This window comes from Cydia splendana, chromosome 18 (assembly GCF_910591565.1).
Source record: "Cydia splendana chromosome 18, ilCydSple1.2, whole genome shotgun sequence".
Taxonomy (NCBI): Eukaryota; Metazoa; Arthropoda; class Insecta; order Lepidoptera; family Tortricidae; genus Cydia; species Cydia splendana.
In genome coordinates, this window is record NC_085977.1 from 7,553,722 (window position 1) to 7,576,866 (window position 23,145).

Consider the following 23,145-nt stretch of genomic DNA (forward strand, 5'->3'; position numbering starts at 1 on the left):
CTCAGCTTTTATTAGTGGTTATTCGAGCGAGTTCCATAACTCATTAGTACGTATCGTTCGCAGTTTCAGGTATCGGCCTTACTTGTAGCTTGTAGGCTGTGCAAATACAGGGCATTTTTGAACAACTAACCATATTGTACGAGGTGATTAGGTAATGCGGTGGTAGCCGAGTGGATATGACGTCCGACTTTCAATCCGGAGGTCGCGGGTTCAAATCCTGGCTCGTACCAATGAGTTTTTCGGAACTTATGTACGAAATATCATTTGATATTTACCACTAGCTTTTCGGTGAAGGAAAACATCGTGAGGAAACCTGCATACATCTGCGAAGAAATTCAAAGGTGTATGCGAAGTCCCCAATCCGCATTGGGCTAGCGTGGGGACTATAGTCCAAGCCCTCTCGCGCATGAGAGGAGGCCTGTGCCCAGCAGTGGGACGTATATAGGCTGAAATGATGATGATGATGATGATGATTAGGTAGGCCATACTGAACAACTTTTTGTATGGGACCAACCCCGAAATCCCAAAAAAAAATTTAGCCTTCCCATAGAAAACGTCAACATCCAAGGGGACACAATGAAACCAAAATGTATGAAACAGCCAAAACAAATTTGTGATTTCGGAGTTGGTCCCATAGAAAAAGTTGTTCAGTATGGCCTACCTAATCACCTCGCACAATATGGCTAGTTGTTCAAAAAACGCCCTGTATATCTGTCCCGATACCGCCTGTGTACAGTCGCCATCAGATATATCAGAACGGCCAAGGCGCTCACAAATATCTGAACACGCCTCTATTGTCAAGGCGTTAGGGCGCGTGTTCAGATATTATGAACACCTTGGCCGCTCCGATATATCTGATGGCGACTGTACAGTGTAAACTCTGCTATAGGTAATCTAAACTTGCAAACAAATGTCCCGCGGCCTATCTCTTTGGTTTGACCTCCAATGCGCTATCACAGACCCTCAAGGTCCCGCCCGTGCAGAACACTTGTTTTCAAGGTTTTAGCCATCAAAAATGTATACAGATCAATTCAAGGTTTACTGCTTTAAGTTTTAAAGTCAATCCGATTAATTTATACATTCACTATATCATTGATGGATTTTAAAAAACTGAAACTTTACATGGAGTACCCTACATGTTACTTTCGTTTGATATTATGTTCAAAAATAAATTTAGCGAGTGATTTTTTTCTAATGCACATCACACCATTTCATATAGTAATAAAAATCATAACAATCAGGGGCCTATGAAAAATCACTAATAATATTAGCTTGTATTTTATTATGCAATATGTGTTTTCCTGTTTCAAAATTTGAACAGAAACCATAAAAAAAAAGTAAAATGATTTTTTACCTTTGTTTTAAAAAGAAAATATGTTTAGTACATAATATAAACGCATTTCATTTCAATAAAAGTTTTTTGATCATAATTTAGTAGTGAATGCCCCAATATTATATTATTATGCTCAGATAGTCTTTAAAACTTAGAACATTAAGTTCAAATTACATTAACACCATGTCACTGTCCAAAATATTAAATATAATAAAACGGGTCACTCAAGTAGTTTAAGTCGAAAATCGCTCATCTTTCACCTACCGAGGAGTATCATCAGGATCTCGCGTTGGCGGACCGGTCGAGCGATTTCAACTTAAAATACGTGAGTGACCAGTTTTAATATATTTAATACGTCTGTGTCTCACGGAAGTTGTTATTAAAACTGTCCAAAACGTAGTTTTATGAAACATTAACACCGTTAATCTTAAGTTTCTTCACCCGTCGGGTCGTGCCTTCTCCGTCCGAGCTGTCTGTGTCGTGGGAGCTGCCTTCAGACTTGATCCCGAGGCCTAGCTCATGTGCATCCATGTAGTTGCCCGTTGCTCTCGCCTTTTCTAGAGCTCTAACTGTAAAGTAAAATTAGAATGGGTAAATTTAAAATGTTTTTTTCTAAGGTTTCATGCTAACATGGTAAGCTAATCCTAGTGCCAGTGGGGAGACACCCCTCCTTTCGGGCAAACTTGGCTCCGTTCGACTTTGCATTGCTCCGAGCAATGATGAGGGTTTGCACCACTTGACGTCCTTTTGCGTGCACGACCACAGATAAGATAAAGAGTTGAATTTTGACAACCCTAAATAGCCGAAAGGGATAGTACCATACATTAGAAAGGGATAGCATGATTAGTCGGTCATATAGCACGAAAGACCGATTCGTGGAGTAAACGACTACTCGAGTGGCGACCATGGGGGGAAGAGCGTCCTCAAAGTAGACCCAAGATGCGTTGGGACGACGACATCAAAAGGACTGCGGGAAAGAAGTGGCTCCAGGTTGCACAGGACCATGACGAATGGCGCAAAATGAAGGAGGGCTACACCCGAAGGGTAGAAAAAGGCTAAAGAGAGAGAGAGAGTGAGAGCATGATTCGTCCCTGAATCGCAGTCAAACTTCGGTTTTATAGGAAGTGTCCTCTCTGTACGGTAGTACAGTCGACTGTAAAAATATGGGTGTAGCCAACTTATTCAAAAACATGTCCCATAGTTCTTAACTCGCTGACATAAGAGCTATGGGACATATTTTTGAGATGATTTGTGCACCCATATTTTTACAGTTGACTGTACTATTATTTATTCTGTGCTAGTGCTCAACATGTTAAAATGAGACAGTAGATTACTTACTCTGTGATTCCAGTAGATTATTTTGTCTCCGCAAGTCGTCAATATCTTGCTGGTGCGAGTTATTTTTCCGCCTCATAAACATGATGTATTCTGCGGCTTTTTTCAAAATCTGCGCTCTGCTTGCCTAGAGAAAAAAATAAAATGATAGTAATGATACCCTTTATGGCAAACAAAATAAATTCTGCTTGACATCACTAGAATCACTACATATTATAAAACAAAGCCCCACGCCGCGTCTGTCTGTCTGTGTGTATGTATGTTGGCGATAAATTCAAAAAGTACTGAACGGATTTTCATGAGCTTTGATAGAGTGATTCTTGAGGAAGGTGTATAATCTGTTAAAGTTTTGTGTAACCCATGCGAAGCCGGGGCGGGTTGCTAGTATTATATCATCTGTTACTATATGACAGCTCTTGAGTTACATGTTTCCATAAGTTACAGTCACCTGCAATAATATATGTTACACAACAAAGGGCGCAAAAATATCTGACAAGATCTTATTGGCAGAGCCATCAGAGCGTGTCACATATTTTAGCGGCCTCCGAAGTGTAACATATTATTGCAGGTGACTGTACAGTAGCCAATTCCCATAAGGCAGGCTGCGCTTATTTTTCCCTAATGTGGTTTAAAAAATAGTGGTATGGGTTTATTAAAATGTCTGTGTTATTGGATGAAACAGAGTACAAAATAGGTTACCTTACATACCACTTTCTCACCCTGCAACGCAGGCACAGAGTCTCTTAATGACGTAAAACTATCCTTAATGTGGTCTCTTCTTTTCCGCTCCAATGCGTTGTGGTGTGCTCGCTTTTCCGCCTGTAAACAAATAGTTATGAAGGTGATTATAGGATTTTTCTTTTAAATTTTATATATAAATGGCTTTTACTCCACACTAATTTTAGCAAGGTCGATTCTGCCAATGTCGAGGTGTAGACTTTTGACTTGAGGAATTAATTGACCAAATGGCATTTTCATGCATGGGCTGTGACAATAAGCTACTGTCACCTGTGTTCGTTTTTATCGCCTGTCGCTTCATGCGTCCCTTTCGCACTTACATACTTGTTACTTGTTAGAATGTAACAGGCATGGTGACAAGTGATAAAAACATGACCATGCTACCGCTGACAATAACAGTTCACTGGTTCAACAAGTAAATAATGATGCTAGGTTCCATTGTTACTTACAGACACAGTGAAATAGATTGGGAAAAAAGTATCTACTGACATGCCTGGAAAAAGCTGGTTTGGCCAGTAGAATATATATAAATATTTGCCATATTATATTGTAAATAGCAGGTCCTAAACTATACACAAGACTATACGCTATATTTTATCAAATATTACATTTAACAAATTCAGTGTGGCACAGGTCATAGTGACCCTGTACAAGTATGGAAAGCTACAAGTTAACTTAATTGCCGCATTGAAAGCATTAATGTTAATAAAAATGTAATATAATGATATATTTTATTATTGAGAAATTCTGATGACCTGTAGTTAAGATCAGGGGTCGTAACCAGAATTGAGTCTTTATTGGCCTCAATCTATTAAATTGATAATTTTAAAAAACATCGGAGTTTATGATTAACCGATACCATTAACCGGGTTAATTTGTATGAAGGGAATACCGGTATCTGACCCATGGGTCAGATCATAGGCAAGACCATATTTTCTTAAACCACCCAGAACGCTTAAAGGTGTTTCCAGGGACTACCAGTGGTCCACAGTCAAAAATTTTAACTAATAAACTAGCGCCCTACTACCATTAAATCAGCAATTCGTATTTTTTTGTATTGTGGATTAAATTATGCAGTGTATTTGTGTATTGAAGTTAATTCAGCTCTAATATTATGTTGAATTTCAACAGTTGAAGGGCCTTGAACACTATTAAATAACCTTAAACTAGTGCATATATTACTAACAAATTCAATGACAAGCTAAGGATGGGTAAATGGCATTGAGGACATTATAAAGTGAAGCATGAGTTCAACCTATAGTTAAATAATAGTTAATCAGTCACTACAATTCGTAAAACTACAATTATACAAGATAAGTTTGTTGATAAACATGCTCCACAACGCAACTCATTTTAAGCAATCTATACACTACTGAGTCACATGGTAATATCGCATTGGTAAGCGGAAAATGAACCCGCCAAAAGTATCTCAGCAGAAAAGCACCGTTTATTATACCTGGGAATAGTATCCACTTCCACCGCTGCTATTCCTATGAGTACGAGAATCGGAGTCATTTTCAGCCTGAAAGCAAGGAAATACTAATGTAACAACAAACGGGACTAGATACAATCTGCCAGTCGAGGGATAACACCTACATCACTTTCTATGTCAATATCACGATCGTCGTCACTCATCATTTTGAGGCACTACTTAAAACTATTTAGCACGTAATTTAACACTAGTATCAATAGAAAATCATGTGTGATTTAGAGAGAAACTGCATAAAAATAATATGTTGGAGATTAACATGGATGTCACTAGAATCACTCACGATTCGCACAAAAGAATAGGCAGAATGCGTGACATAACATTACGAAGTCACAAAGTTTGACCTTTCAAGTTTAAAATGACGTAAATATATACAAATACTACAAGAAAAAAAGAGATAGCAGTAGGAAATTGTTGACATCTTTTATTTGTCGTATTATAGTCCGTTTAAGATACTTTTTTATTGAGTTGCAAATAATCAAAATTCCTGATTATTACAAAAATTTAATATCTTATTAATTTTGACTTACTCGTACATCTTCATCAATGTTATATCATTTTGTAAATTATATTAAGTTTGAAAGCGTTTTTAAACATAACTAAGACAGGTTGAGCGTTGTCATCTTTTTAATGCCAATACAGACGGGAAAATTTTACACCCAATCTGAGTAAATTGTCAATTTAATAAGGTCGTGTTGTGTGGATGCAAAAATTAATGATGACATGAGGACCTTGGGTCGCCGATTCCACTATGAAATTATGTACGTGAGCTATTAAATTTATATTATAAATCTGTGGCGTGGGACGAGTGGATGGCGGACGTGTGGCGAGGACGCTCATTTGTTTCAGGTCAAATTGTCAATTTAATCATCCCGTGTGGACAGGCCTTTGCAACTGGACACATTATCCTGTAGATAAAGCGCGCCAAAATACAAATTAAAAAAATATAATATCCAGTCTCGGTCTTTTTCGTCTATGATAGTAGATAATTTTAATGTATTGTATTCGTATCCGTTCGTAATAGATTAACTTTATTAAAGTTCATTGCAGCCCCATACCAAGTAAAATTATAAAACTGATTTCTGAAAGCAACAAAAAACACGCATATAAATGTCGGGCACAAGTAAACTTTCACACATCGATGTGAATAATCCAAACTTTTATCACACTCTGCAAGACGAAATCGATTCGGATTTAGCACGTTTGAAGAAAAGCGTCGTGATTGTAAAAAACTTACGAAGTAAGTTTGATGTTTAAATACAGACTCGGATATATTATTTAATACCTACTGTCTTGTCTTAAAATAGGTACTTAATGTTATTTTACTAAAACCACAGTCATCATCAAAATATTGTGGGATACCATACCTACATACAAATAAAATACTTACGTGTGTACCGTTATTGTAACTAGGTAGGTACATATATCTTACATAGAAATACAAATACAACTGTTTGTTTCATAGAATATGGTACAAAGATGGTCTAATTACAATAAGTGCGTCATATTCTGCCATCAACATCGTAGTAACTTACTGAAAATTATAACGTTAACGGAGCGACATTTACTCACATTCTGTTTGTATGATTTTAGTTCAAGCTGCAGAAATGGAAGTTGAGACAGCCGCCTTGTATCATGCTAACTTGTGGCACGACATCGAACTACTAAAGATGCGATCCAAGGAAATTCCAGACAACGCTAATGAGATAGCGGATAAATAAAATAAGAATAACACACTGAAACTGGATAGGTGTTCGTCCATTTGTCTTTCCGTGTCTTTAACTTACCTAATATACCTAGTTAAATAAATAATAAATATATGTAGGTATATTCATTTTTTCCCCATTTTTCTAGCAAAATCACAAGTACCTATTTAAGAAGTATGAAACTCATAATTCTCATAATATTAAGCCAAAATAACAACCGGTACCTTATCGATGTTCAAAAAAGGTTGAAGATTATTAATTTAAATAAGTAAATACTAGATTTAAGTTTCAGTTGTTTTTCTGTATAAGTACCTACTGTATAGATACATTTAAAAAACCGGACTAGTGCGAGTCGGACTCGTCCACCGAGGGTTCCGTACTTTTAGTCCCTGGTGTTCACTTAATTATATGGCAAATGATGATGATGGAATTTCCTTTTACAGGGTGGCTCCTTTTGACTCGCGGATTGATTTGGGAAGGGGAGCCAATCGAATTTTTGATGCAAAATTTTGACTTAAGGGGGGGTGCCCCCCAAAAGTTTGTAAAAAATAAAGTTTTGCTATGTGCTCAAGTTTGGTATCATTTTCGGGTAAATCAAGGATGCTAAATTCATTTCTGATATTTAATTTATACGGTTTCATATAAATAATTGAAAAAAAATGAAAAATAAAAATTTGACATTTTATTTTCTCACATCTCACATCGTTGTATCTTGTTCAATGTGTGGTCGAAAGTAGGTCTACATTTCATTTTTTTTTTGTTCACATTAATGTAAAATAAATACCTATGCGACATGTATACTTTTTGTAACGAGGAATAGTAGGGCTTATTCATGATTTTTTTATTTTTTGGGTGCATATTCAAATAAGAAAATAGCAATTTTTTTTTTCATTTTTTTTTATTATTTATATGAAACCGTATAAATTAAATATCAGAAACGAATTTAGCATCCTTGAGTTACACGAAAATGATACCAAACTTGACCACATAGCAATACTTATATTTTTACAAATTTCGGGGGGCACCCCCCCTTTAAGTCAAAATTTTGCATCAAAAATTCGGTTGGCTCCCCTTCCTAAATCAATATGTGAGTCAAAAGGAGCAACTCTGCAAAAGGAAATTCCATCATCATCAATTGCCGTAAATCGCACTTTTTTGTCGTGAGCGCTACAGACTATTTTTAGTATTTGTTGTTATAGCGGCAACAGAAATACATCATCTGTGTATCTTTCACCTGTCTAGCTATCACGGTTCATGAGATACAGCCTGGTGACAGACAGAGGGTCCCGTTTTTACCCTTTGGGTACAGAACCCTAATACCTATATCCTTACCTATGTCCATGTACCTATGTCCTTAGTTCCTCTAAAGTCTAAAATTGATTATTTCAAGTGAGTTTCCTCCTAACAGTATAATGAGTTAAATGATAACAACGAAAACAACCAAGTAGATGAGTAATTATAGCGTTGACCTCTGCCCTCCTTCATAAAATTCAGCCCAGTAGTCGTACAGGCGCAGTGAAGTGATCAACATGTTTGTATTGTCATTATCAGTAATTCTGCTAACGGGAGCAGTTTAATGCAGAAGTGGAGAGTGCAAATCCGCCGCATTGCACTAATGTGACCAAAGGTACCTATTTTTTTTATTGACCGAAGCGAAGCGAAGGTCTACGTTTTGACTCGGGCATTTTGCTTTCGTATGTCCGGATGTTCTCCTCTACAGGTCGCAATTCTTAACCGATTCTCGTGAAATTTTGTGACCGAATTTTATGACTAAATAAAATTTTTTTGTCAATCCGGTTTTTGGAAATTTTTAAAAATGGCGGAGTCGTGATACCTGGCGCCTAAACAAATAGTCGTATCGATATCATAAGACTTTTTTCTTTTTGAGACATGTTTACAGAGTTAATAGCAAAAAATGCAGAAAAAAATTATCGCTGGTTTAGGCGGTATTTAGATATTTAATTTTAACTAATTTTAATTTGAGAAGGAGTAGCTAAATTTCGTCAACCCATCTAAGAACTATTTGGCTCAGTTTGTAAACGTTCGCTTTTTCTGTTTGCACAGAGGGTCTGGGTTCGATCCCCAGTAATTGTATGCTGGGATATTATAACTTTTTGTATTTTTTTACACATAAATTTCGTATTGTTTTTCTTTAATTTACTATACACCGTGTTTTTATTGAATTCCGTTAACTTCGGGGTATAGTTAAGTACGTTTATAAGAACTAAATGGCATAGTTAATTTTCAAAAAAAAATTTTTTTTTGTTTTCTTTTTTGTTTTGTTTTTTGTTTAAAAAGTAATTAAATGTAGCATATAGCGTTGTTGTAACACGGGCATTACATTTAACTCAACCAAACAATTGAAATCTGTGACATATCAATGTCATTTCGTACATCAATCGACCGAGATTGTACTTAAGTTTAGTAGCAAATGTATGAACTCATTCTAAACACTAATCAATATGTAAGCCGGCCCTAAGGCAAGTGTACACGCTTGTAGAGGCCTTATAGTAAAAAAATAAATTATGGATTATCTCCGAAATGGACTTAATTAGAACATCGGTGTCTTTGAGAAAGTTACTTGATTTAAGCTCAGGAATGCACCCTTGAAATTAACGGAAATCAAAAAAAACACGGTGTATTTAAAGCTCTTAGCACCATGTTATTTCAAGCTCTGCTCGCGAGGTCTACAGCTCACAGAGCCACTAGTATAAGTAGGTAAGATTTTTTTGAATTTGATATTTGGGTACAGTCAGCGTCATATAGTGGGTCCAAAGTACTCAAATATTTTGGTACACCATAATATATTATTTATATATATGGCGTACATTTGAATACTTTGGATGCTACCTACTATACGACGCTGACTGTACCTAGTAATGTTTCGCTACTTGGCCTATTTAATTGGAAACTAAAACCCGCATTGGATAGGTTCTTAAAATTGTTACTTAACTAAGATTAGTTAGGTGGATACCTACACTACACCCACCTTATGTTTATAAGTAACATAACAGTTATGTTATAGGTACCTCTAGTTACATTTAAAATTTGGTTCTGACTAACACCCAGATAAGTGACAACATAGTATTGATCAAACTGGTATCTTAATTCTAACAATTTGTTGTCGATAGACCCACATATTATAACAATACCTACCTCCCACTATTATTATTTATTACTCACTAGTAACTATTACCTATAGGAAGTAGTCCTTAAGGAAAATAGATAAGAAAAAGATACCTTAAGGCGCATTCAAAGTTACAAATACAAATGCCTATGTACTTACATACTTACATAGGAAACTACCTAGTAGTAAAATTACGGTCAATTAAGTCAACCAAAACATTGTACCAGTGTACCTACCTACCTATGAGAATTAGTGACATTGCATGGTGCAATGCAATCCACCTCAGCCACAGTTTATGTAAAATTAAAGTAGAAGCTACAATAAAATGATTGCCATAGATTATTTAATATTTCTTAGTTCCTATTAGCTAAAAGGTAACAGCTAGGTAGGTTTATACCAATTCTCTTGATTGCAATTTCAGGTACGGACTACGTATATCATTACCGTTTCGACTACCCCGTGGCGTATATTCATCCAGGCGTCAAAGAAGTTTATCAACCTGTAAGATATTGATTAACTTTTCTAGCCATAAATTCTGTGCCACTCCCACCGTTAACTGTACAGAAGAAGTATAAAATACAAGTTATTAAATTAAATTTTACATTTAAATATAACTTAGATATCACGAAAAAAATCGGGCAAGTGCGAGTCGGACTCGCGCACGAAGGGTTCCGTACCATATAAAAAAAAAACAAAAAAAAAACGGTCACCCATCCAAGTACTGACCACTCCCGACGTTGCTTAACTTTGGTCAAAAATCACGTTTGTTGTATGGGAGCCCCATTTAAATCTTTATTTTATTCTGTTTTTAGTATTTGTTGTTATAGCGGCAACAGAAATACATCATCTGTGAAAATTTCAACTGTCTAGCTATCACGGTTCGTGAGATACAGCCTGGTGACAGACGGACGGACGGACGGACGGACGGACGGACAGCGAAGTCTTAGTAATAGGGTCCCGTTTTACCCTTTGGGTACGGAACCCTAAAAAATGGGCAATGAGACTACGCGAGATTGTGGTCAAATTCTAGTTATTTTTTTATCGCATGAGGGGTCACATAGTCAAATTTTAGGTCAAGCCCAGAGTACAGGTCGGAGGGTCATGACCCCCATGAGCCCCTTCTGGATCCGCCCTTGGGATATAACCCAAAAAAGCGAAATTAGGTAACCCTATAAGTTAAATTCCACACGCGGAAGGTCCGTTTGCCATCCTAGACTGGCAATATTGTATGAAAATCCATTTTATGCGCGCTTCGCTTCATGATGTTTCGTAGCATACTAAAGTAATTAGGTATTATCATAGAGTATACCTAAGTAAAGAAAGAGTGGTAACTCCATATGCTCCATACATCAGTTTTCTTACCAAATCGCGAGTTATTTCGTAGTCGACATCTAACGTCAAGTAGTGGAACTATCAGTATCTATCAGTACGGCTACTTGACACCAGGGGCCTATTGCATAACAAACTACAACTAATATTACAAGCGGAACTCCTTTTCTAATTTCACTTATTAAATAAGGAGTTCCGCTTGTAATATTAGTTGTAGTTTGTTATGCAATAGGCCCCAGATGTCGCAAGTGTCGCTACTAACGAAAAATGTACTACTAAAACAATTTACAACTAATATTATAAGCAGAAGGAGTTGAAAATAGACTTCCAGTTAATCCGGTTAAGATATTAGCTGAAAATTGTTGAGCATTTGAGTTTTTGTTCGCCGTGACTAGTTGATATCAGCAACTAGCAGTATATTGATAAATTCCGCTACTTGACGCTAGATTAGATGTCGACTACGAAATAACTCGCGTTTTGGTAAGAAAACTGATGTATGGAGTTAGGGAGTTACCACTCTTTCTTTACTTAACAACCAACCGACGAATTAGGTGTAGAGTGAATTATCTAACTAATAATGATAATTTTCAGCTATACTGCACGAATCCCCCAGCAGTGGCCGTGGCATCCACTATAGTATGCGACTGGGCTGCTCCTCCGCAAGTACTGGTAGGTTAGGCACTAAGTATACATACAAGTATGTATTTCCTTTTCTTTTTTTTTATAGCCTGTTATAGTGTCCCCCTGCTGAGCAAAGGCCTCTCCCCTTGATTTCCACGAATCCCGTTGTTGAGCTTTTTCCGGCCAGTTATTAAGGCGATATGATTCGACTCATCGACGAATCTGAGGGGGTGAGGTGCGCGGCAAACCGTGAAGCCCCGCCCGCGCGTCCCGCGACCCGCTCGCCGAGATCGTGAGCGCGCGCCGCGCACGGTAAACATAGCAGACGGGTCACAGTATAATGATCTTATGATGGCAGTATTTTAACTAGACCGGGAAATGGTCACGTTTTAGAGTTTTTATTGTACGTATGTATTTCTTGCATTACTTATTTCTGATCATTTCATGTAGAATTATTATTTTTATATAGACATGTGTACTTATTATTGATCAGTAAAGAACGTTTTAATTTCATGGCAGCGTGTTCGAGTTAAAGTACCTAAAGGAAAGTAACAATTTTAAAGGAGACGGTCAATTAAGGGTTCTATTTATAAAAGTTATTAACCTTAATCAATAATTTTACTTTACAGATTCCTTTAACTCAATAACGCTGCCGTGAAATTAAAACGTTGTTACTGATCAGTAGTACGTATTTATAAGCTCTAAAAACAAAAAAAAAACAGTTTCAAAGTAAATTTCTGATAACTTTTTGTCATTGCAAGCGTTATGGTTTCTTCTTGGCAACATTTTACATGAAAATGTTTTTGGTGGGTCTCATTATCACAATTTCCAATACTTTTGTTGCCTAACTTAATAAATTATTGTTTACAATACCTATCGACTTTATACCTACTTCAATGATCACACAATTTAACGAAACAATGTTATCAAGAAAATAATTCAATTAAGTGCGAGTCAAACTCGCGCACCGATGGTACCTACATTTTATTAAGTACATTATATATATATTTTTTAATTAAGTTGTAACTGACTCATCATCATCATCTCAGCCATAAGACGTCCACTGCTGAACATAGGCCTTCCCCTTGGACCTCCATTCCGGTCGGAAGCGACCCGCATCCAGCGTCTTCCGACGGCCTTAACAAGGTCGTCTGTCCATCTTGTGGGTGGACGTCCTACGCTGCGCTTGCTAGTCCGTGGTCTCCACTCGAGCACTTTTCGACACCATCGGCCATCTTCTCTGCGCGCAATGTGGCTTGCCCATATATATATATATATATATATATATATATATATATAACATTTTCAAGAAGTCTGGTCGCTTGTGGTGAAAAAAAAAATGTATGGAGAACAGAGTGGCCAACTTTCTTAAAAATAGTTTATCTAATACTGATTCTAAAATGGTATCACACATGCTATTTACATTTCTACAAATAAAGATATGGCCTAGATGGTGTTTAAAGTGAAGTATGGTGCTAACTAGTAAAAAAGACAAAAGTGCGATTATCTCGAAAACCACGAAACTTTTACTAGACCTATAAGTGCATTTTCTGGACCAGCCTAAGCTGCCCTGTCGATGGTTAGAAGGTTGTCCATTAATTACTGGACATCCTGTATAGAGATGTAACTAACCCAAATCGATAGTCACAGCAAGCGATTACGATTGGATGGCACGTAGACTGAGGTATCGAATTGTGACGTATAATGAATTTTTATTTGCGATTTAAATAAAGCTAGATTATATGGTTTTCGCGCAAGGCATTTAATACACCGACCGAGTAGGTCGCACCCATCGTCAAAATCTAAACTAACTGGGGATCTATTTTAAAGTTTATTTATGTTATTTCTGTGTCAAATTTGTTGTCTGTTAGGTGACGATAAATATATCCATATTTACAGTTGATTATCCACCTTTTCCTTATTTTTATTACAAGAAAAATGAAAAATTCATATCGATTTACTTAGACGACTACCGATTCATAAAGGTGGTGTCCGGCTAGCCCTAAAATTAAAAAAAAGACGTAGAACGTAAACGTTCGTAGTGCAATTGTTTTCCTTTGTGATTTCGATGTGCGAGACATTTTACGTTGTATTGCTGTTGTGAGTGACAGATGTCAAATAACGCAAATAAATATGCACACAGTATATGTCGGTGACTTTAGTTCGTCTACGGATCTCCTCATTTCTGATTTGATCACGCAGAGAAACTCCGAGCATAGCCCTCTCCATAGCTCGTTGAGCGACTTAGAATTCTCAGATGAGGCCGATAGTGAAAGACCACGTAACTGACTGAATAACACAAAATATTTAAAAAAAAATGTCTTATACCCGCCTTATTTTGAACTCCCTGTAATCACACCCCGTATTCTAGTACAGTCATTATAGATTTTGACCCGTGAATAATTAGTTCTTGGATTTTTTTTTCGTAGGTCCCTCGGGGGGGTCACTGGGAGTGTAAATTCAAAAAGTAGGCTGAATCAGGCTCCTGCGTATATTCGAAAAACGGTTTTTTTTTAAAAAAGCGGTTTTTCTTCAACAACTCGGCCATTTTCGATTTTACAGTAAAACCGTAAGGACAAAAATTGTAGGAAATTTGATTCTCTACAAGTTAGTCCAGTCATTATATCCAAAAAACCGACCCTTCCCGTGAATAATCAGTTCTTGGATTTTTTTTTCGTACGTCCCTCGGGGGAATCACTGGGAGTGTAAATTCAAAAAGTAGACTGAATCAGGGTCCTGTGTATATTCGAAAAACGGTTTTTCTTGAATAACTCGGTCATTTTTGATTTTACAGTAAAACCGTGAGGACAAAAATTTTAGAAAATTTGATTCTCTACAAGTTCGTTTCTCTTCATTTATGCCGTAAAGTTGAAAATAAACGAGATAATGATAATATTTCGAATTTGTCGCTTTTTTAGGTCCTATTCAAAAAATATCGTTTTGGTGCAAAAAAAGTTCGAACAAAAATTGTTCAGAATTTGATTCTCTACAACTTTGTTTCCCTTCATTTATGCCGTAAAGCGTGGAACATAGGAGATAGTGATAATATTTTGAATTTGTCGCGTTTTTCAGGTTTAATTTCTAAAATATCGATTTTGGGGGAAAAAAGGTGAGAACCAAAATTGTTCAGAATTTGATTCTCTACAAGTTTAGTCCTCTTCATTTATGTCGTAAAGTTGAAAATAAACGAGATGTTGAAAATATTTTGAATTAGTTGCTTTTTTGAAATTTTATTTCCAAACTATCGATCCTAGAAGAAAAATTGTGAGGACCAAACTTGTAGAGAATCAAATTTTCTAAAATTTTTGTCCTCACGGTTTTACTGTAAAATCAAAAATGACCGAGTTATTCAAGAAAAACCGTTTTTCGAATATACACAGGACTCTGATTCAGTCTACTTTTTGAATTTACACTCCCAGTGATTCCCCCGAGGGACGTACGAAAAAAAAATCCAAGAACTGATTATTCACGGGAAGGGTCGGTTTTTTTGGATATAATGACTGGACTAACTTGTAGAGAATCAAATTTCCTACAATTTTTGTCCTTACGGTTTTACTGTAAAATCAAAAATAGCCGAGTTATTGAAGAAAACCCGTTTTTTTGGAAAAAAATCATTTTTCGAATATACGCAGGAGCCTGATAAAGCCTACTTTTTGAATTTACACTCCCAGTGACCCCCCCGAGGGACCTACGAAAAAAAAATCCAAGAACTAATTATTCACGGGTAGGGTCGGTTTTTTTGATATAATGACTGTACTATTCCGCACCCTTCACAAATAATCTGATTTAGTAAAGTTTACTAAATGTTTTTAGGGTTCCGTACCCAAAGGGTAAAACGGGACCCTATTACTAAGACTCCGCTGTCCGTCCGTCCATCCGTCTGTCACCAGGCTGTATCTCACGTTGAAAAAACTAGACAGTTGAAATTTTCACAGATGATGTATTTCTGTTGCCGCTATAACAACAAATACTAAAAAGTACGGAACCCTCGGTGGGCGAGTCCGACTCGCACTTGTCCGGTTTTTTTTTATGATCTTGATCGCGTAATAATGTGTAAAACCCAAAATAGCGTCTTAAAACGTATTAAATTTTTTATAATGTGATCTTATTAAGCATTTATATGAGAAGAGCGACAAAATTTCACGCTAGTTATTTATAATTTTTCGTTTTCAATAAAGAAGGAAGTTGAGAAAATTTTGTTAATTAACAATTGCCTAAATAACTTTAAGATAAATTTCTACAAGTAGTACATTTGTTGACATGTTTTAAATACACCATAATTTTTTTTTAATCTTCAATGAATATTTAATACCTTTAAAATTATATTGAATGTTACGTAATCGCTTTTTCACGCCGAAAATGAGGCGTGGAGGACTGTGTTCAGCGTTGAATAAAAAGTATAAATAATGGAGATACAGTCCTGCAAGTATATAATGTTGTATTGCAAATATCCTCCTCTTTAATAATATTAACTAGATTTTGCCCTATGCGCGGGGCCCGTGGGCCCCGCGGTACGCGTGTTGTTTGCTGTTGGTGCTGTTGTTGACGTGTTGTTGTTGCTGTTGTTTGTGCTGTTGTAACTATTAACCTAACCCACTTTTCTGGTAGCAGTCCGTTTCTGTAGGGTTCGCAGTTCTAACCTAACCTAACCCACTTTTCTGGTAGCAGTCCGTTCCTGTGAGGGTCGCAGTTCTAACCTAACCTAACCCACTTTTCTGGTAGCAGTCCGTTTCTGTGAGGGTCGCATTTCTAACCTAACCTAACCCACTTTTCTGGTAGCAGTCTGTTCCTGTGAGGGTCGCAGTTCTAACCTAACCTAACCTAACCCACATTGTTGGTAGCAGTCCATTCCTGCTGTTGTTATTGTTGTGTAGTAGTTTGTTTTCCAAAGGGAGAAATAAATAAAGTTGTACTTTTGATAGAAAGAAAAGATCTGCATGCGAGAACTTCATTCCCGCAGCTCGGCCTTCGGCCTCGCGTGCTTGGGAAATCGTAACTTTTCCTATTGGGTCGTGTTTCAGCTCCAACTTCCTCCTCACGTGTGACGCTTCGGGCCTTCGGCCCAACGCGGAGCTCGGCCTTCGGCCTTCGCGAGCCTTGACGCTTCGCCGTCGGGCCTTCGGGCCTTAAATTTTTTTTTTTCATAGGAATCTAGAGGCCTATATCTTTCGCCATGCCAAATCTCAGCGCGCTCGGACCAACTTGAAAAAAATAAAAAATAAAGTCGGCCATTTTGAAAAATTTTAAATGCAGTTTGTTTTGTCTTGGGGCCCTCTATGACATTTGGTCGAGCACCCCCCACCCATCTCGCACCGTTTAAAAGTTGCCATACAAAATTAAAATGACCATTAATTCCGCCATCATAGATTTTTTCCAAAAGTTTTTTTTTTCATAGGAATCTAGAGGCCTATATCTTTCGCCATGCCAAATCTCAGCGTGCTCGGACCAACTTGAAAAAAATAAAAAATAAAGTCGGCCATTTTGAAATTTTTTAAATGCAGTTTGTTTTGTCTTGGGGCCCTCTATGACATTTGGTCGAGCACCCCCCACCCATCTCGCACCGTAATATGATTACTTTTTGAGATATTGGGGAAATTAAAGATCTCTTCTTTTTCCCCCTTTTTTTGCTTATAACTTTTGATATTTTGTGTGTGCTACTACACGCTTCGAATGCATTTTTCTAGGCATTATGACGAATCTAATGAGGTATCACACGTATTTTTAGGAGTATTATCTCTATTTTTCACCGTGTTCAGTTTCTCGAACAAGACTAATACAACCAAGCGCAAGATGAACTGCCTGTAGGCACCTTGAACTCTCAATTATATTTAATTCATGTCGACCGTGGTCAAATATTAAAATTAGTGATATGTATTTAGTTCTTAAATAATTGTATTGCGATATGCCTATTAGGGTAATTTTTTAAATTATTTCAGTTTGACATTTTATATTTATTTAAATTTATGATTATGATGATGAATTTGCACGCTTGACGGGCGTGGCGCGTTGCATGCGATCCAAAGCCGGGCGCCTTCGGCACCCTCATACTAAAAGCGTAACACTATACATATATTGTAACATCCCCATACTGTATCAATCCAAATAAATAATTTCTGATTTTCAAAGGACTCAAAGAGCACGAAGGAATATAATCATTTTGCAGATCGGACGTAGGTATATCAGTAAAGGTGAAATACTGTAAATATATCATACTTACATACTCACAATTATATTATCTAGGAATATAATATTATTTACCTACATTGAAATTGGTTGCTGACCTAGTGAAAATACTGAAATATTTTAACTGTTGATGTAGGAAAGCTAGGCGCTTACAAGCACCTCGTAAAGTATTAGATGCTTCTGTTATCAGAAAGTGTGTTTTTATAGCACTTAGTGACTTTTTCTTACGTTTCATATGCTTTGTTTCCCATTGTTTGTAAATGGTAAAATCACGTGACCGCGCGGAACATACTGACGCAGGTCCGTCCTCTACAAGCGCTGCCGCGCGACCAGTGTTGCCAGGGCTCTGGAGTCATAAGTTACGTTTCGTTTCCCTAAAAGTCACATTTTTGCTGCTCAAGTCACATTTTTATATTATTGTATTGTATGGGTAGGTAAATCGATTTTGTTAGAAGAAATTCAGAAAAAATTATATATCTCAAAAAATCTACTAACCTTTTATGATTTTTCCTCAAAAGGAAAAAACGGAACCCTTATAGGATCACTCGTGCGTCTGTCTGTCCGTCTGTCACAGCCTATTTTCACGGAAACTACTGGGCCAATTAAGTTGAAATTTGGTACAAATTGGTGGAAATTAGTCAAATTAGTGATCCAAAGACGGACATGTACCTAAGTCATGTAACGTAAACAAATGAATTTTAAGCTACTTTTGGGGGGCCAATGAGAAAGTAAAAAAATTAAGATTTTCAATAACCCAAGCAAATTAGAAAAATCTGCGGAAATAATTCGTGTAGTTTTGAAAATTGGTACAGGTATACCTTGTGGTGTCCAGATAAACATGCTAAAAGTCCTCGAGGGTAGGGTGTGTGTGAGGGTGTGCTGAGGGTGCAGGGAGGGTTAAAGGTACCTTTTTTCTTATTTTTGCTCATATCTCGAATATATGTACAAATAACATTATAATTACTTCGGATAAAAGTTTTATCATACAATTTCCTACAAATATATTTACTGATGACACCAAAGTTATGGGTAATCCATTAGTAAGTCACAATATTATCCAAAGCGATTTAGATCGCATAATTCAGTGGACTAAAGACTGGCTCATATCACTAAATGCTGACAAGTGCAGAGTTCTACACATAGGGAAAACAAATCCTAAACTAAATTACTACATTGACTCTGTTCCCCTGCAAGCAGTAGCTGGTCAAAGAGACCTGGGCATCACTGTTTCACATAACTTGAAATGGGACACACATATCACCAAAATCACCAAGAGAGCAAATTGTATGCTGTATATGATCCGGAAAGCATTCCATGTTATTACTAAAGACCTATTTATTAGAATATACAAGTCATATCTTCATCCTTTACTTGAGTATGCTTTTCAGATATGGTCCCCCTACTTTAAAAAGGACATTACAATGCTGGAAAGAGTTCAGCGAAGAGCAACTAAAATGGTTGCTTCATTGAAAGATAAACCATATGAAGAACGGCTTCAAGAATTAGGTCTTACAACATCAGAGGACAGAAGGAAGCGAGGCGATCTTATTGAGACTTACAAAATCTTGTCCGGACACTACAATGTTCCAAATATTGAGCCAGAATGTAAGGTTGAGAGGGCACTCTAAAAAACTTGTCAAACCTCCGTGTGCTAGTAACCCTAGAAAACACTTCCTGCCGAATCGTGTGGTAAATGTGTGGAATTCTCTACCAGAAACTGTTGTTAGTGCACCATCGGTCAACACTTTCAAAAATAGACTAGATACACATTTTAGAACTTTAAAAAGTGCAAAATAAAATACAAGTGCTTCGATATACACGCATCAGCTCTAAGAGCTGCTAGTGTATCAAATAAAATAATAAATAATAATAAATTTAGTTATGTTTATTTTTACTCTACGTTCAATACTTTAGGAGCTTCAGGCTGTTAAAGCTAAATTAGAGATAAAAAATAGACGAATTAAGAAAACGTCGTTTTTTTCGTAATTGTTCATCATAAACAAAAATTTTAGTTTGGAGTAAGCAAGCTAAGTGACCTGCTGATAAAATATAAAAAAAAACCGGCTTAGAGCATGTCGGGCCATGCTCAGTGTAGGGTTCCGTAGTTACCCGTCTGTCAAAATAGACTATTCCGCAAAAACTCAAAAACAGCTATACCGATTAGGTTCGCTATATTTTTCCTTGAAAGTCTTTACTAAGCTATGTTTTTATGATTTATTTCATATTTTTTGGACCCATGGTTCAAAAGTTAGGGAAATAAAGGGGAAAACACAACTTTTTTTCTTTCAGATCGATTATTTCCGAAAATATTAAGTTGATCAAAAAATAATTCTTGAAGACCCGTATTCGTTTTAAAAAACCTATCTAACGACATCCCACACTATAGGGTGGAAGCGAAAAAAAATTCATCCCAACTTTAATGTAGGGCAGCCACCATAAAAAATATTTTTTTCTAGTTTCTATTATTAAATTTGGCATGAATATATAAATTTGTTACACTGACAGAGTCGTAAAATCAAACTAGAAAAAATATTTTTTTAGGGTGACTCCCCTACATTAAGTGGGGATGAATTTTTTTTTCGCTTTAACCCTATAGTGTGGGGTGTCTTGGATAGGTCTTTTAAAATGAATAAGGGTCTTTAAGGACCATTTTTGATCAACTTAATATTTTCGGAAATAATCGATCTGATAGAAAAAAAGTTGTGTTTTCCACTTTAGTTCCCCTAGCATTTTAACCATGGGTCCAAAAAATATTTAAAAAATCGTGAAAGTAAAACTTAGTAAAGACTTTCAAGGAAAAATATAGCGAACCTAATCGGTTTAGCAGTTTTTGAGTTTTTGCAAATAGTCTATTTTGACGGACGGGTAACTACGGGACCCTACACTGAGCATTGCCCGACATGCTCTTGGCCGGTTTTTTTTTAATATTATATCAGCAGGTCGCTTAGCTTGCTTATCCTAAACTATTTTTTTTTTATTTATAATGAACAATTACGAAAAAACGACGTTTTCTTAAACCGTCTATTTTTTTATCTCTTATTTAACTTTAACAGCCTGTAGCTCCTAAAGTATTGATCGCAGAGTAAAAATGAACATAACCAAATTTTTAGAAAATTTTGTGATAAAACTTTTGTCCGAAGTAATTACAATGCTATTCGTACAGATATTCAAGATATGAGGCTAAAATAAATTAATCATACACTAAAAAAAATAACTACTACTATCAAACTAAATGACACCGTCATGTCAAGGCAACAAGTCTCATCTTGCCACGACTATTATAATAAACATGATGGTGGATGTAACGTCAAGGTCTCAGTGCAAGTGTCAACTTGGGTGCGTTCACTGCGTTCCTAAATAATACAATTAGCAGAACTAAACTTGTCTAAAATTCGACTAGCTTAAAAAGTCACAAAAATTGCCTCAAAATCGTAAGTCACGCACATGTCACACGAGAAGGCGAAAAGTCACGAAAAATGTGACTTTTGTGACCATCTGGCAACACTGCGCGCGACTGAAGAGGGCGTAAGTGCGTTCGCGAGTGATGGCGGTTGCGGATTTAGTAGGTATTGAAACATAGAAATTATTTTAATGATGTTACCGAGACAAAGAGATCCAAATCATCTAGATTATCTTATTTCCTATACATTTATGTAAAAAACAAGTCTAAAAAGTTTGTATTGTAGCTCTGAGATTGATTTATTGTTAAAAAAAGGCGTAACTTTGGAATTTTTTTCTATCGAGCAAAGTTTATCTAATCATGTTTTTGAGATCCAAAACATATCTGCCAGATCCTTAAGTATAAGATATATTTTTTTCACAATTTTAAAACATTGTTTCTTATATTTCCGATGGATTCAAAAAACTGGTTCGCTTAGCTCGTACGGGAAAAGCACGCCTTAATAAAGGTATCTAAGTCGTCCCGCCATCTCCGTCTGGGCCTGCCACGTCCGCGCTTATTTTGCGGCATCCACTTGGTGACTATACTAGCCCACCTATCCGGATGCATGCGGCAGACGTGACCTGCCCAGTCCCACTTCAGCCTGGCGGTCTTCTTTTTCCTTTAATGAGTAATATTCCTCGATCACGATTTCAACCGTTACATGACTTGAATTTTCTCTGAGATAAAATTACAGTAACTACCATTTCCATTTCAGTTCACCCTGGGCGATGATTATATGCACGTGGTGCGCCAGGACCCGACGGGCAAGTTCGCGGGCAACGCCGTGATCTGGACCTACCAGCTGTGCAGCCACAACCATCTGCTGCCTGAACCCTATACCTCTAAGAAGCTGAATATTACGAGGGCTTGACGGGCTCTAATAAATAAGGGGAGAAAATAGTTTTATAGGTAATAATTTAGACAGACGGACAGCGGAGTCTTTGTAATAGGGTCCAGTTTTATTACCCTTTGGGTACGAAACCCTAAAAACGATATCGTAGAAAAAAATGAACATCAATTTTAGTGTTTTATTTGGCATAGGGTTGACCTGCTAATTATTTATGCTAGAAATTGGCTTCTCCATATGTTAGTAAGGCAGAAAGAAACAAGGCAACAGAAGTATTATTGTTAAGAGTGGTCAATTACTATGGAGGGCGCTTATAAATACCCTAGGTGCTTATAAATCTGCTTAGCTTAAGGTAGAGCAGTGAGTAAAGTTTGGTTTGGAAGATCAGCGCTGGAAGTCGCCAGCATGCAACATGCTGAGATGGGGCCATTTCGTGACACTTTATTTTTCAATATGTTTTTTTTCTATGTATGTCTATTGTCTGTGTGTTTACGAATAAAAAAACTATTCTATTCTATATTCTATTCTTCAGAAATATCTGGAGTAATAGTTACAAAATGCACCGTCCCGTTATAATTTTTCAACGGCATCGAGTATCCGGTGACTTCGAACGATATCGTGTGTACTGGATACCTGATAAAGAATGTTAACATGTTGCTTCCTGAATCGAAAATAACGTTCGGCTTGGACGAAGCCTGTGTCAGAGTCGTCACGTTGAGGTACGTGTAATGTTTATCGATGTCGTCTCTATCTTGCTGGAAAAAATAGGGAAATTAAAATGAAATTATACTCGTAAATGGAGTCTCATGATAGTATTACAGAAAGTTAAAAACATTCACGCAGATGAGATAAAATTACGATTTATTTGTAGAGCGGCCAATCTACATTTTGCACTTGGTGTATGTGCACTCGGAAAATATAACGTTCCTTATTTATTATTCGGATAAAAAATATAAGTACGTACTTACTTATTGGGATTTGACTTTTCATACCCG

The 23,145-nt window shown here is 36.7% G+C and overlaps 2 protein-coding genes and 1 long non-coding RNA gene across 6 annotated transcripts in view; 1 reads left to right on the forward strand and 2 right to left on the reverse strand.

Moving 5' to 3' along the window:
• Positions 1-23,145, reverse strand: part of LOC134799486 (uncharacterized) — a 458,421-nt gene that overhangs the window by 313,106 nt on the left and 122,170 nt on the right. The gene's annotated exons all lie outside the window — the stretch shown is intronic.
• On the reverse strand, positions 1,649-5,195 carry LOC134799479 (protein max). 4 transcript variants are annotated; one of them, XM_063771888.1, is made up of 5 exons: positions 5,003-5,195; positions 4,863-4,928; positions 3,368-3,487; positions 2,672-2,795; positions 1,649-1,902 (listed from the first exon to the last, which is right to left on the reverse strand). In XM_063771888.1, the coding sequence occupies exons 1-5, from the start codon at positions 5,042-5,044 to the stop codon at positions 1,736-1,738; spliced, it is 519 nt and encodes a 172-aa protein (XP_063627958.1). In that variant the 5' UTR covers positions 5,045-5,195; the 3' UTR covers positions 1,649-1,735. The 4 variants fall into 4 exon arrangements, with proteins under 4 accessions (XP_063627958.1, XP_063627961.1, XP_063627959.1 ...); XM_063771889.1 differs by having other exon boundaries at positions 1,661-1,902; positions 3,377-3,487; positions 5,003-5,193; XM_063771891.1 differs by lacking the exon at positions 4,863-4,928 and having other exon boundaries at positions 3,377-3,487.
• LOC134799648 (uncharacterized) lies at positions 8,165-22,903 on the forward strand (the record flags this gene model as incomplete). The annotated part of the gene is made up of 4 exons (XM_063772087.1): positions 8,165-8,228; positions 10,150-10,229; positions 11,649-11,726; positions 22,019-22,903. Coding segments are annotated over 4 exons (378 nt in total), but the record flags the coding sequence as incomplete, so codon positions are not given.

Coding starts and splice junctions, on each gene's coding strand:
- LOC134799479 (XM_063771888.1), bottom strand. CDS start 5,044: ATGATGAGTGACGACGATCGTGATATTGACATAGAAAGTGAT. Junction 3,488..4,862: donor GAAGTGGATACTATTCCCAG/GTATAATAAACG, acceptor ATTTGTTTACAG/GCGGAAAAGCGAGCACACCA. Junction 1,903..2,671: donor TAATCTACTGGAATCACAGA/GTAAGTAATCTA, acceptor TTTACTTTACAG/TTAGAGCTCTAGAAAAGGCG.